This window comes from Girardinichthys multiradiatus, chromosome 5, assembly GCF_021462225.1.
Source record: "Girardinichthys multiradiatus isolate DD_20200921_A chromosome 5, DD_fGirMul_XY1, whole genome shotgun sequence".
NCBI lineage: Eukaryota > Metazoa > Chordata > Actinopteri > Cyprinodontiformes > Goodeidae > Girardinichthys > Girardinichthys multiradiatus.
The window spans coordinates 51,498,265-51,512,581 of NC_061798.1; the positions used below are offsets into that span (position 1 = coordinate 51,498,265).

At 41.0% G+C, this 14,317-nt stretch overlaps 1 protein-coding gene across 3 annotated transcripts; it reads right to left on the reverse strand.

Annotated features, from left to right (window-relative positions):
• Nucleotides 1-9,115: 9,115 nt before the first annotated feature.
• Nucleotides 9,116-13,318, reverse strand: LOC124867978 (B-cell receptor CD22-like). 3 transcript variants are annotated; one of them, XR_007038203.1, is made up of 6 exons: nucleotides 12,898-13,318; nucleotides 12,581-12,805; nucleotides 12,113-12,373; nucleotides 9,964-10,051; nucleotides 9,670-9,856; nucleotides 9,116-9,373 (listed from the first exon to the last, which is right to left on the reverse strand). XR_007038203.1 is itself a non-coding variant. In XM_047364731.1 (5 exons), the coding sequence occupies exons 1-5, from the start codon at nucleotides 13,277-13,279 to the stop codon at nucleotides 9,751-9,753; spliced, it is 1,062 nt and encodes a 353-aa protein (XP_047220687.1). In that variant the 5' UTR covers nucleotides 13,280-13,318; the 3' UTR covers nucleotides 9,116-9,750. The 3 variants fall into 3 exon arrangements, 1 of the variants encoding a protein (XP_047220687.1); XR_007038202.1 differs by lacking the exon at nucleotides 9,116-9,373 and adding an exon at nucleotides 10,603-10,863 and having other exon boundaries at nucleotides 9,811-9,856; XM_047364731.1 differs by having other exon boundaries at nucleotides 9,116-9,856.
• Between the last annotated feature and the right edge of the window lie 999 nt (nucleotides 13,319-14,317).

Sequence of the window (14,317 nt, forward strand, 5' to 3'; positions counted from 1 at the left end):
GAGACATTAACAGTATTATTACTATTAAAACCTATTTTCTACCACTGGTATAACTTATTTATTCTGTAGAGCAGAGGTTTTCAGAGTGTGGGGGAGTTAGCATTTACACAGAACTGTAGATGTCAATGGGATGAGTACCTGTAGCAGAGGTGGGGGAACTTGGTCCCACAGACAGCCAGAAGTAGGCAAATGACACTTGACCTTATTTCCAAGTCCATATTAGAGTTCAGTTGGACAAAGGCCTCTTCCTCTTCCTCTTCCAACGTCAGAACCCTGCTTAAATCCAACTAAGAACCACAGAAAGGTCTGAATGGGGTGAAGCCACAGAAAGTACCCTCCGGCCATCTCGGAAAACAAAAAACGAGCGTAACCACGGCGACACATGCAGGAATATCACAGAAAGTGTTAAAAGCAGTTATTAAAGGAAGATAGTTTGATTATCAAAGGAAATCTGGTATGGACCAGAACCATATCAGATGCCAGAGAGAACATGTACTCTAAATTATGGGAACATTTCATGCATCTATATGGATAACCGCTTTCTGTTGTCAGTGAAGCACACAATCATTTGACCTCTTGCTTGGTAACAAATATGTCAGTTGTCTACACACAGGAAAACACAGCTGTTTGTACCAGAAAGGTCAAAATGTTTTGGTTTTCTTGAACTATGAGCAAGTGCTACTAAACCTACCACCTGTCTGTAATCTACACTGCAGGAAGCCTAAATCCAACATGTCTCCCTCAAACAATTACTGTAAACTAAAAAGTCAATTATTTTTACAAGTTAACGTGCACGAGTCCAGACGCCCAGCTCACGTTTGTCGACATCTAGAAACAATAAATCAGTCTTCCTTCAGGAAATGTGACAAAACTGACCTAATGATTCAAATTCAAAAATACTTTATTAATTCCAAAGGGAAATTAAATGTTGTTATAGCTCATATTATGAAGGTTTCTTCAAAGAGTCGTTGTAGATGCTGATGGCTGTGAGCAGGAAGGATCTCCTGTAGCTCCGTCTTACAGCAGATCTGAAGAAGCCTCTGACTGAAGACACTCTGTTGTTGTAGGACAGTCTGATGAAGAGGATGCTCAGGGTTCTCCATAATGTTCTTCATTTTATGAAGAATCCTTCTTTCCACAATAATCTCCAGATGTTCCAGAGGAGTCCCCAGAACAGAACCAGCCTTCTTTATCAGCATGTTGAGCTTTTTTAAGTCCCTGGTTCTGATGCTGCTTCCCCAGCAGATGATGGTAGAAGAGATCAGATTCTCCACAACAGACTTATAGAAGATATGCAGCATCTTGCTGCAAACACTGAAGGACCTAAGCTTCCTCAAGAAGTACAGTCTGCTCTGTCCCTTCTTGTAGATGCTTCACAGTTGCATCTCCACTCTAGTCTGTTGTCCAGGTGAACCTATTCCTGTGAATAGGTCAAACAGTTTCTGGAAGTGAACCAGTATTTATTATTGATACCATAATTCCAAAGGAGGGGGTCTTCATTAGTAAACGGACCTCCTGTTTTCATCACAGTTCAGAGTGTGGATTCAACTGATCCATCACTAATCTAACTAATTCATTTTTATTACTGCAAAAAGGAGCAGTGCACTTTGTCATGTGACCTCACCAGTTTAGGAGCTATTTTAGCGTCTTATGTCAGGTCCGAGCAGATCATTTCTCAAAGTCCAAGTGAAGTCTCAATTTTCTAATGACTTTGGGGCTGCGCAGTGGCGCACTTGGTAGCACTGTTAGGAAGGTCCAAGAAGGTCCTGCGTTCGACTCCTGGTCAGGGGTGTTTCTGCATGGAGTTTGCATGTTCTCCCCATGCATACGTGGGTTCTCACCGGGTACTCCAGCTTCCTCCCACAGTCCAAAAACATGACTGTTAGGTTAACTGGTCTTGCTAAATTGCCCTTAGGTGTGAATGAGTGTGTGCTTCGTTGTCTGTGTGTCTCTGTGTTGCCCTGCGATGGACTGGTGACCTGCCCAGGGTGTACCCTGCCTCTCGCCTGCAGACTGTTGGAGATAGGCACCAGCTCCCCCGCGACCCACTATGGAAGACACGGGTATAGAAAGTTTACGGATGGACATTTTCCTTTGTCAGTACTTGCAGTGAGATGAACTTGACCCCAATTGATAACTCCTTGTGTTGAAGCAGGTTCTGAGCTTCATATGATAAAGTTATTAATGTCAACATTTATCTGGAGAACAATACAGACTGTCCAGCTGAGACAAAGATTAACCCAGAGCAGAAATGTTTCATCTCTACAAATGAGGTTCTGAAGTCTGACCCGCAGACTCCACTCTCCACCTGTGACCAATCAGACTCACCCACCCACGGATTTTACCTCATCCAGTCATTGTTAGACATTATCCACTGTGTAAAACACGTATGCCCTCTATGTCCGGGGCGCTACAGCGTGTTCAGTGGGCTGAATGGAGACGGGTCCTTTTACAACCAAACCCTGAGCTCCAGAATAGTTTGTGGTCAACTTCTCCTCACTCGGAGCTGGAGGAGTTTTAATGATATTAGGAAACCATTTTCTGAATCCACATTAAAACCTTTGTTCCCAATTCTAAAAAATGTAAGGAATAAATTACAACATAAACGAGAGAAAAGTGCAGGAAGTAAATAAATGATTGCTAAACTTCTGAATGAATTGTCAGGTTTAAACAACCTAAAATACCTATAACATCAGAAAAAGAAGAGAAAGACAAAGAATTAGTTATTTCACTTGCTGCGAGGAGAACGGATAGAGATGTTTTCAGTTACAAATCTCCTACCGCTCTGAAAACCATCTGTCCGTTCCTCTCTTTTTATTATCTTTTCGGGGGTCCCTAGTTACAAAGAACGTTACTCTCTTAGGATGGAAAAAACAGCTGCAACGTTAACAGGTCATAAACACCATTATCTTTTAACAACACACTTCCACAGTCTCTCCATCATCTTAAGATCAGTGTCTTCTGTTCAGCACAATCAGCCTTCATCTTTATGACCTCCTCAACTGTGGCTGCTTCCTTCTCAGCTCCATTTATGACCTTTGCCTGCAGACAAACTCATCACATCCTTTACTCACACAAACATCATAAAAGGTTATAAAATCAAATAGTCAAGTTAAAGAATAGGAGAAAATATAAGATAAATCTATATTCAATTATTCCAACATTTCCTCCCTGTTTATCTAATATTTGCTCATATTCTCATATCACTTAACAGCCACTTCTTTTAGATTTTTTAACTGTAAGATTATTTTCATGAGTACAAAGACAATTATACTCAGAGGTACTTACTGACATTTAAATCACAGATTCATATAGAGATGGATCTGGGTACAGGTCAGAAAAGTAGTCAGTACCATCCTCATTATCTTCATCATCCTGATGTTTAAGTAACAGATAGAGTTGGGTAACTCTGTCTTCCATAGGAGAAATAGCTGTGGTGATAAGACGGTTAAACAGAGAACGAAGACAGGGAACAACATCCACACAATGTCAAAAATTGCAGCAAACACTGCAAAGGAAATTATTACTGATGATACTAAAATTTTATACTTCCCAAACACATCCAGCCAGGAGTCCCACATCAAGGTGTCTACTCCAGAATGCTCCTTCATTTTGCCTTTTAGAGATCTCAAACCTTCTATGGCTTTAGTGAAGCTGCCATCAGCAGCAGTGTTGTTAGGTATAAATGTGCAACATTTTTCTCTAAAAATGGCACAAACCTCTCCTTTTTCAGCTAACAACATGTCCAAAGCAATTCTATTCTGGAATGACATCAGGGAAGTTGAAGCCAATCAGTCATGGACAGCTTCAAACCCGCTTTGTGTCCAATTTCCTAGTTTTTGTACATTATAGTGAATATAGTTGATCCTGTCTACATTTCTGTTCAACGTACACCACCAACAGATACTTGATTCAAATCTTGCAGCTACTTGATCAATTAATTTATCTTCATCTATAGCATCTATGTATGTAGAGTCTCCCTCAGTCTGCCAAGCTGCTGCTCTGCACTTTCTATCACACCAATCATGTGGGTTAGTTAAGTACCATTTATAACTTCTATAATCCTGTCCTTTCCTTCCTCATTTGGTCAAGCTAATGAGTGGATCAGCACCACAGCTATGGTTTTATATTTCACGCACACTTGAATACCATAAGTATAAGAAGTTTGTTCAGTGCACATAGTTAGGTTATCTTACCTACCTTGATTTAGCGCTACTTGTTTCATATAACTCATATTCTAATTCATCTTGACTGGTTCCCAGAAATACCAGAAAAATAAAAAATCAATATGAGAAAAAATATAAATACCCAGCAATGGAAAGCATTGTTCATCCATCTAAAAGTCATTTTGGCTGAAAGTTTGACTCCTCTAAATGGTTCCAGTGTTTTCATTTCCTTCACTGACTTTCAGGTCTCTCCAGACTCTAAATGTCTGGGTCCACCTTATTATCAGTCTATAAATCACTTCCCCTGATGGAGCTTTCAACCAAAATGATCTTTTTACAATGTGTAAGGTGAATCCAGGTTGATCTCTCAGCTATTTTTACTGCCATAAGAGTGGTTAATAATACCTAATATGGATCCTCCCACTTAGGTGAATAACAATGTTTCTTCTTTACACTCCTTATTAACACCCAGTCTCCTGGTTCCACTAGTTAGTTTTCCTGCTGGGAAATAGAACATTCCTCATTAGTTTGATTTTATTTCTGTTGCTTCTCTAACATACTCCTCATATAATCAGCTAGGTTAGCTTCTTTATCTAACTCTCACTTATTTTTTAACTGTGGTAATCTGTATGGTCTTCCACATAACGTTTCATAGGGTGTTAACCCTGAGGTGCTTGTAATGTTTATATATAGTTTTACTAGATCTAGACACTGTGTCCTTGGTCTTCCTGTCTCTTCAATACACTTTTTCAGGCAGTTCTTTATAGTCCCATTCATTCTTTCTACTAATCCAGCACTTTGAAGGTGGTAAACGCAACGGTTTCTCAGATTTATGTGAAACATAATTCCTATTTTCTTTATTATTTGATATACAAAATGGGCTCCATTATCACTATATATTTTCTCTGGAATCCCATATCTGGGAATGATATCTTTACACAGTGCTTTTGCTACAGTCAGTTGTTTAGTTGGAAATAGTTCTATCCATTTAGAAAATTTATTTTCCTGTTCTCGGTGGAGGAGGACGCTTTTCCTCTGTCTCCGGCACCCCTCCCATATCTACCCTGCTTCAGCTCTGTGTCTTGTCTTCTATTTGGAGCCTCTTCTTGCATATCTTCCAAAATTCAGAGTTATGGATTTGGTCAGCTGGTCTCTCAATGCAATTGATCAAATTTTCTCGAGGAAAAGACAGGGTGAAGGAGAGCCCGCTTGCTTGTTTTTTCCACATTTCTATCTCCTGTAGTGGGCTTTGTTGTTGCATTTCTTTTAACACTGTATTTTTTGTCACCAATGCATATCCTGTTTGTATCTTCCCTCTCTCATCTTTTTTGGAGAAGTCATTCACATACTATTTTGTGATCCAGCAAATCACTTCTAATTTTTGCTTCTTTTTCTGCTAATTCTTGACAATCATGTTAATTTCATCTTCAGCTTCTAGACTCCATTTCAGTTCAGACATCATTTTCAGCTCTTCCTCATACATTAGTTTGTTTAATGGAGCTACTATTTCTGCATAATTTGGCACCCAGTTTCTACAATAATTAGTTAGTCCAAGGAAGGACATCATTTGCTTTTTTGTTACTGGTTTTAGAACTTGTAATATTGCAGTCTTTCTTTCTTCTACAATTGTGCGTCCCCCTGCGCTAAGATTGTATCCTAGGTATTTAACCTCATTTTTGCACAACTGAAGTTTCTTTTACTGATTTTGTGTCCCTCTTCTGCTAAATGTTTTAATAATGCTATTGTATAATTTTTACAAGTCTCCTCATCAGGAGAGGCTAATAGCACATCATCAACATATAGTAAAACCTGACTAGCTCCTGGAGGATCAAACTTGGCCATACTTGCACTCATTACCTGAGAGTATATAGTTGGACTTTCACAGTAACCTTGAGGTAGTCTGGTATAAGTATATCTTTGTCCCTCAAAGGTGAATGCAAACCAGAACTGACTATCTTTATCTATAGGTAGAGAGAAAAATGCATTGCTTATATCAACTACAGTAAATATTCTAGCATCTGGTCTTAGGGAATTTAATAATGTATAAGGATCAGGAACACACGGTGCTCTCTGAACAACTGCATTATTAACTGCCTGTAAGTCTTGTAACAAGCGCCATCCTGTTGATGGAGCTTGTTTTTTAACTGGAAAAATGGGGGTGTTACCTGGTGAGTCCTCGCATTTTATTATCACCCCTGCAGTTATTAAATCCTTTATTACTGGTTTTATTCCTTCACTTGCATCATATTTCAAAGGGTATTGTTTTACTCTGGGCCTGTATTCTGTTTTTGCTCTAATTTGGACAGGTAACGCTCCTTTTACTAAACCCACATCAGTAGGGTTTGTTGACCATAACTTATCAGGGACTTCAGTCAAGAACTGTTCCTCCTGTTCAGTAAGGAATATTTCTCATTGTTTCTTTGTATGCAAATGTATCCCTTCCTGTACTGTCACTGTCCAAAATAATGGTTTTCTAGTTAATCCTGTGGATGCACTGGTTTCTGTATTCATTATTGTTGCAAACCAGTCTGTGGCATCTTTTCCCCTCTGCACTATTCTTCCCATGTCCTGCCACTTGAGTTCTTTATCCTTGAATAAAGATATGTGTGGAGGTGTCCACATTTTGCAGAGCTTCCTGGTGTCTTCCGCTAACACTACTTCAGCAAGTGACGAACTGAGTTCTGCTTTTCTCTTTACTACAATATGTCCTTCTGAGGTCTTAATCAATGCTAACCCCAGATGTAATAATCCATCTCGTCCCAATAGATTCACCGGACACTCAGGAAACATTAGAATAGATAGCTGACATGACTGTCCATTGGGATCCCTTATCCAAACTGGTTCAGACTCATAGACTTGTGTCAATTTCCCACTAGCTGACCTTACTGTTATTTGCTGATCACTAAGTCTGGAATTTGGGATTGTTTCTCTACAGGTGGTCCTGCATGCTTCGGTATCACAAAAAAAAGTAATTGATTTTCCATTCAACAGTAAGGTAACTTCAGGTTTTATGCTATCTAGGGAGAGAAGGTCCTAGAAATTTAGGAGGACATCCTGCCCCTGTGTTTTTGGTTTTTTGTTTTCATTGGTGTCTGAGGTACTAGGAACAATTTCACTTGTTTTCTGTCTTAGTCATGCTGAATCATTATTTCTCCTCTCAGGACCATCTCTGATCAGATGTCCTTCTTTCCTACAACACCAACACCCTGAGGTGTATTGTCTGTAGTTTCCTCTGCTCACTCCTCCTCTCTGACCCCTGCGGTTTTGTCCTCTGCCTCTAAATCTTCCTCTTCCTCTGCTGTTCTGATAATAAATCTGTTCTTCTTCTTTCTGAAAAAAGGTGCTGGCTATATTTTTCTGTTTTTTATCCTTCATTAGTTTTTCTGCATGGAGGGCATGATTAACATAGTCTTCTATATTTGCTGTGGGGAACCCTATAAAATGTCTCCTTACTCAGGTATTAATTGCATCCCTGGAACCAGCATGAAGTGCATTTTTTAACTGCTGTTAATAAGCTCCTTGCTCGTCTTCATCTTCTTGTAGACCACTATGTATTTTAAACACTTTTGTCAGTCTAATCCTATATTCTTCAAAAGGTTCTTCCTCTTTTTGTTTCACTCTGGCTATTTCTGCGTAGTCAGCTCTGCGTCTGTATCTAACTGTAAGCCTATCGATTCATCCCCTCATTCTGTTTGTTCTGCTGTTAAAAAGAGTCAAATATTTTCTAAGGTAACTCAGAGAAAAAAACCATGTCATGCCATGAACCTCCGTGACAAACTGTATCAACAGCCTCCAGCGTCTCAAATAATAAAAAATAAACACAAATAAAACATAGATGAGGTACAGCCATGGTGGGGATGGATTTATTCACCAAAGGGACTCATTTTAGTCCATCCAATCCTGTCAAACCTCATCAGATCTTTGGTACAAAACAAAAACTTTCCACCTACTCTTTTTACTCCCTTTCTTCTGTCCTGTTGTTCTACTTTTCAAGTCCATCAAAAATTACTTCTTAGCCCTCTGACCTTTTCTGCTTTCCACAAAAACGTCCATTCTTATCTCCTGCATCACATCTCTCTCTTTTTAGTTACGTTTAACCAATAATCTACATCCTCATAACCTCAATCTTTGCATTGTTATTCATTTTTAGTTTATTTTTACTCGCCCCTTTTCCCATTTTTTAAATTTATTTAAATTCGGTCCATCATATAAATACCTAGGGTATTATAAATACTGGATTATTCTGCTCAGTAGGGTGACAGAAAAATCTCCTTTTGTGGTAATTCTCACTTCAACTCTTTCGAGTGGAGAATTCTTGCCTTTGCTTCCACAAAAGTTAGTCACTAACAATCCTACTGCTTTGGTATGAGGTAAAACCTAGTGGTTTAAATCCTCCATTTCTCACATGCACACATTTAAACGCGGATTTTTTCTTAGTATTTTTGTTTAAATACTTAAACACGGACTCCGCCATCCTTGAAACATGGAATTTTCAGTATTACTTCTTAATACTTCTTCAGGACTTCGCCGTCCTACTTTTACCTGTTAGGGCCTAGAATTCACAGGATTTTATTTCACGCAATGACCCCCAGTCATTCGTCACACTTTTTAATCCAAACTCAACTCATCACTTTGTCCTCTCCTCTCTCTCAGAGTTCCTTCAGCCGTCAGATCCCAGCAGGTGGGCAGAGATCCAGTCCCGGAAAGGGTCTGTGAGTCTTCCTGTTGAAGACTGCCGTGCGCACGGTCTTTACTGGTATCCACCAACCCGCTGGAATCATCAGGCGTAGTTGGAATCCGGCTCAAAGGACCAAATTAATGTCAGGTTTAAACAACCTAAAATACTTATAACATCAGAAAAAGAAGAGAAAGACAAAGAATTAGTTATTTACTCTCTGCGAGGAGAACGGATAGAGATGTACTTCCAGTTACAAATCTCCTACCGCTCTGAAAACCATCTGTCCGTTCCTCTCTTTTTATTATTTTTCGGGGGTCCCTAGTTACAAAAAACGTTACTCTCTAAGTATGGGAAAAAAACAGCTGCAACGTTAACAGGTCATAAACACCATTATCTTTTAACAACACACTTCCTAAGTCTCTCCATCATTTTAAGATCAGTGCGTCTTCTGTTCAGCACAATCAGCCTTCATCTTTATGACCTCCTCATCTGCGACTGCTTCCTCCTCAGCTCCACTTTTGATGTTTGCCTGCAGACAAACTCATCACATCATGAAAGGTTATAAAATCAAATAGTCAAATGAAACAAAAGGAAAAAATATAAGATAAAAGATAAAAACTAAATACAATTATTCCAACAATGACCATCTTCCTGCCAGGAGGCTTAAACTTGGTTGGTCTTCAGAGCAGGTATTCCTGCTTCTCTGGTTCTGTCTCAGCTTCACTGATGACATGTTAGGCTGAGATGTTCTGCTAATCAGAACCAGAGTCAAACTGAAGAAAACAGATGGAGAAAAGACAAAAAATAATGAGTTTGAGTAATTACCCTGCTCCAAATCTAGAGGATTCAGGGTTTGATTCCTCCTCATCAGATCTGAAACTGGGCTTTTTCTTTTCTTAACGTCCATTACAGACTCAGCTGTTCCAGCTTTAACAGACTAGCTGGGCCTCTCAACTGCATCACCTCAGCAGCTTCATTTGGTCCAGTTTGAGAGCTGAGAGTTTTCTTCTTCCTGAATTCATCCCAACAGCAGATATATTGAATACAGTTAAAAATCTGAAGATCTGAAGAAGAGGATCAAAGATCAGTGAAGGCACTGATGGAGTTTTACTGGTTCACCTTGTCCACAGACTGAAGACCACCAGAAGAATCAGCATCAGGACCACCAGAGTCAACCTGATGATATTCATTATCTTTACTGATGAACCTGAAAATTGAAAAAAAATCTTAGAGATAAAATGAGCAGACCGTATGTTTTAATGGACTCAGTGAGTGGGTCTTCATGTCAAAACGTCTTCTTCCTGCAGCTCTCCTCAGGAGTCTCCACAGTGCATCACCTGCCTCCATCTCACCCTATCTCAGCCTCTTCAACTGTTAGACCAATATCTCCATGTCTTCCTTCACTGTGTCCATTAATCTTCTCTGGGGTCTTCCTTTCTTCCTCCAGCCTGGCAGCTCCATCTCTAACATCCTCTTTCCAATGTATCCTGTATCTCTTCACAGAACATGTCCGAACCATCTCAACCTTACCTTCTCTGACTCTGCCACCTCCAGCTCAGCCTCCTGTCTTTCAGACAAAGCTGTTGTCCCCAAACCATCAGGTCCCACTGCTGTCCTGTAGGCTTTCCTTTTCAATCTCAGAGATGTCCTTCTGTATCACTCCTGACACTTGTCTCCATCCACTCCACTTAAGCTCCCCTCCCATCTTCACACCGTCCACTCATCTCAATGGTTGTGAACACCGAGAGAATAACTCACCTCAGACCACCACCAGATGAACTGTGGAGATCTGGCTTCTTCTGGTGTTCTGAGCTTCACAGGAATAATTTCCACTGTGTTCAGGTCTGACGTCAGTGATGATGAAGTTATGTCCTGAAACTTTTGGAGACTCTTCATCCTCCTTGTACCAGGTGTAGTTAGCTGCTGGGTTAGCATCACTGCTGCAGGTCAGGGTCACTGAACCTCCCTCCACCAGCTGACCAGAAGGACTCACTGAGACAGAGGGAAGCTGAGGAGCATCTGCAGGAGGTTGAAATTTATTCTTAAACATCAGTCAGATTATGATGACGTGTGTCGACCACTGACATCCTGATTAGGTCCACATATGATGGGTTCGTAAAAGATGGATGTCCCTCCAAAGATAATTCACAAAAATAACTTCATGTATAAACTATAAAACTGCAACTGCAGCAGAAACTATCAATGCAAACATTCTTGGACATTTATGAATGTAAACAGTCAAAATATATAGCAAAAATAACTGCAATATATTCAAACTTTACAGTGGTTGGTCTGAATGGCCAAGCAGTGGAGGGAGGACCCACAGACTGCAGGCTTCAGCTGGAGGTGGATTTTATTTTGGTCACCAGAGGTGAAAAAGGTGTTGCTGCATGACGCTGGCTTGAAGAGAAACAAATACTGAAAATATAAAACCAAGAAAAAATGAATCCTCAAAACCTTCCAATTAACCCAACTCAACTCTTAGCAAAACACACGAATAGAAATATGGTGCTAACCCAGGGACCTAATTCAGACACACACACACACAAACGCTCGCTTTAGGATCTATCTGGTCCACATATAAGAGCTTTGTCTTGGTACAAAGTTAAACTTGTTCCCAGTGTGAGCTGGACTCTGCCAGTGCCCCCCTTTGTCCATGATTCTGTTTGTGGTGTTCATGGACAGGATCTCAAGACATGGCAGAGAAAAAGGAGGTTGCATGGTTGGAGTGTGAAGCTGCCAGAATGAGAGGCTGCTCCTCTGGTTCTTAAGCATAAACTGTAGATTGCTCCCTCCGGGTAGTTGTCTTCCCTAAGTGAAGGACTGTAAGCACCCTGCCTTGTTCATGAGTGATGGCAGGATGGAGATAGATAGAGGGATTGGGGCCATGTCTGCAGTAATCCAGGCTTTACTCCGGTCTACTGTGGTGAAGAAAGAGCTGAGGCAACAAACTAAGCTGTTGATGTCCCAATCTGTCTATGTTCCAAGTCCCACCTGCATTCCTGGAGACAACTGACTGAAATGAGCTTCCTCTGTTGGGTAGCCTAGCCTCAGTGATAAGGTGAGGAGCTCTGTCATTCGGAGGGAGCTTGAAGTAGAGCTGCTACTCCTCAGTGAAATGTGGAGGTTTTCCACTGGAGAGGGAGACCTGGCAGGACAATATTTAAATCACATCTTGCCTGGGTATGCCTTGGGATCCACCAGGATGATCTAGAGATTGTTACGGACGGACGGACGGATGTTTAGGAATCTGATCATTTTCACTCACATTTCACGTCTATCCGTTTGTGTCGACTCGTCTTCCTCCCCAGCTGGTTTGCTGCCACACAGCGATACTGTCCAGAGTCAGACGACTTGATGGAGCTGAAGATCAGCTGTGATTCATTACTGGTTGTTTTCTGCTCATCCTCCTTGTACCAGGTGTAGTCAGCTGCTGGGTTAGCATCACTGCTGCAGGTTAGGGTCACCGAACGTCCCTCCACTATCTCACCAGAAGGACTCACTGAGACATGGGGAAGCTGAGGAGCATCTGCAGGAGAAAACATGTGAACACATCGGATTTTTAATCATTTCAGGAGTTTTTAAATTGATTACAATTTCTGGAAATACTGAGTAGCAGACTTTTATTCACGGACGTATTACACACATTTGGTAGCAAAGGCCTTCTGACTGATATTGTGCCAAACAATGTCACAAAGATTCATGCATTCAGTGAAGTCTTGGTGGACAAACTCACAGACTGATGGAGAGAGAAAGGCCTCGTATCCTTTCAGAGCACAGGAGTATCTGTCTGCAGGATAAACTGACAATGAAACAGAAGAAGATGTTTCTCTCAGAAGTTCATGTCCATTCTTGATCCAGATGTAGGACTGATGATCAGGCGGACAGCTGCTTTGACATTTCAGCTCCACTCTGCAGTAACTGTCTGTGTACTCTGACAAGAGAACCTTCACCTGAAGAGCTGAACACAGGAAGGAAATTAATGGAAAAGTCATTAATGCAATAACATGCATGCAAAACCCAACTCTTAGTCGTGCTTCAGTAAAATGTTACCTGTAACAGACAAGTTGACTCCAGGTGAACCAGTAGAACTTTCTACTTGGTATTTTCTAAGGCTAAACTTGTACTCAGCCGAGTCGCTCTCTCTCAGGTCTGTGATTCTCAGAGTGCAGAGAGGCGGATCACAGAAATACTGAACACGACCTATGTAGTCTGGGTCTGACATCAGATCCACACGACCACCTACACCACCTTTACTGAACCACAGACTGTTTTTAACTGAAATCTGTTTCAAGAATACTACAGATGTGAATGTGGGGCTGCAGCTGATGTCCACCGCTCCTCCTTCCACAGCACAGATCTGTGTCTGAGTGTAAATAACTCCCAAGGCTCTTTGCCCCAGAACCACTGGAACACAGAGAACATTAGAAAACATCAGGGAACATCAGAGGGCATCAAAGAAGACTAAGAACATCAGAGAGCTTAAGAGGACATCAGAGAACATCAGAGGACATCAGAAAACACAGAGAACATCAAAGAACATCAGAGGGCATCAGAGAACATCAGAGAATATCAGAGGACATCAGAAAACACAGAGAACATCAGAGAACATCAGAGAACATCAGAGGACATCAGAGGGCATCAAAGAAGACTAAGAACATCAGAGAACATCAGAGAGCTTAAGAGGACATCAGAGAACATCAGAGGGCATCAGAGGACATCAGAAAACACAGAGAACATCAGAGGGCATCAGAGAACATCAGAGGATATCAGAGAACATCAGAGAACATCAGAGAACATCAGAGGACATCAGAGGGCATCAAAGAAGACTAAGAATATCAGAGAACATCAGAGAGCTTAAAAGGACATCAGAGAACATCAGAGGGCATCAGAAAACACAGAGAACATCATAGAACATCAGAGGGCATCAGAGGACATCAGAAAACACAGAGAACATCCGAGAACATCAGAGGGCATCAGAGAACATCAGAGGATATCAGAGAACATCAGAGAACATCAGAGGGCATCAGAGAACATCAGAGGATATCAGAGAACATCAGAGAACATCAGAGGGCATCAGAGAACATCAGAGGACATCAGAGGGCATCAAAGAAGACTAAGAACATCAGAGAACATCAGAGAGCTTAAGAGGACATCAGAGAACATCAGAGGGCATCAGAAAACACAGAGAACATCAGAGAACATCAGAGGGCATCAGAGGACATCAGAAAACACAGAGAACATCAGAGAACATCAGAGGACATCAGAGGGCATCAAAGAAGACTAAGAACATCAGAGAACATCAGAGAGCTTAAGAGGACATCAGAGAACATCAGAGCGCATCAGAAAACACAGAGAACATCAGAAAACACAGAGAACATCAGAGGATATCAAAGAACATCAGAGAACATCAGGGAACATCAGGGAACATCAGAGGGCATCAAAGAAGACTAAGAACATCAGAGGGCATCAG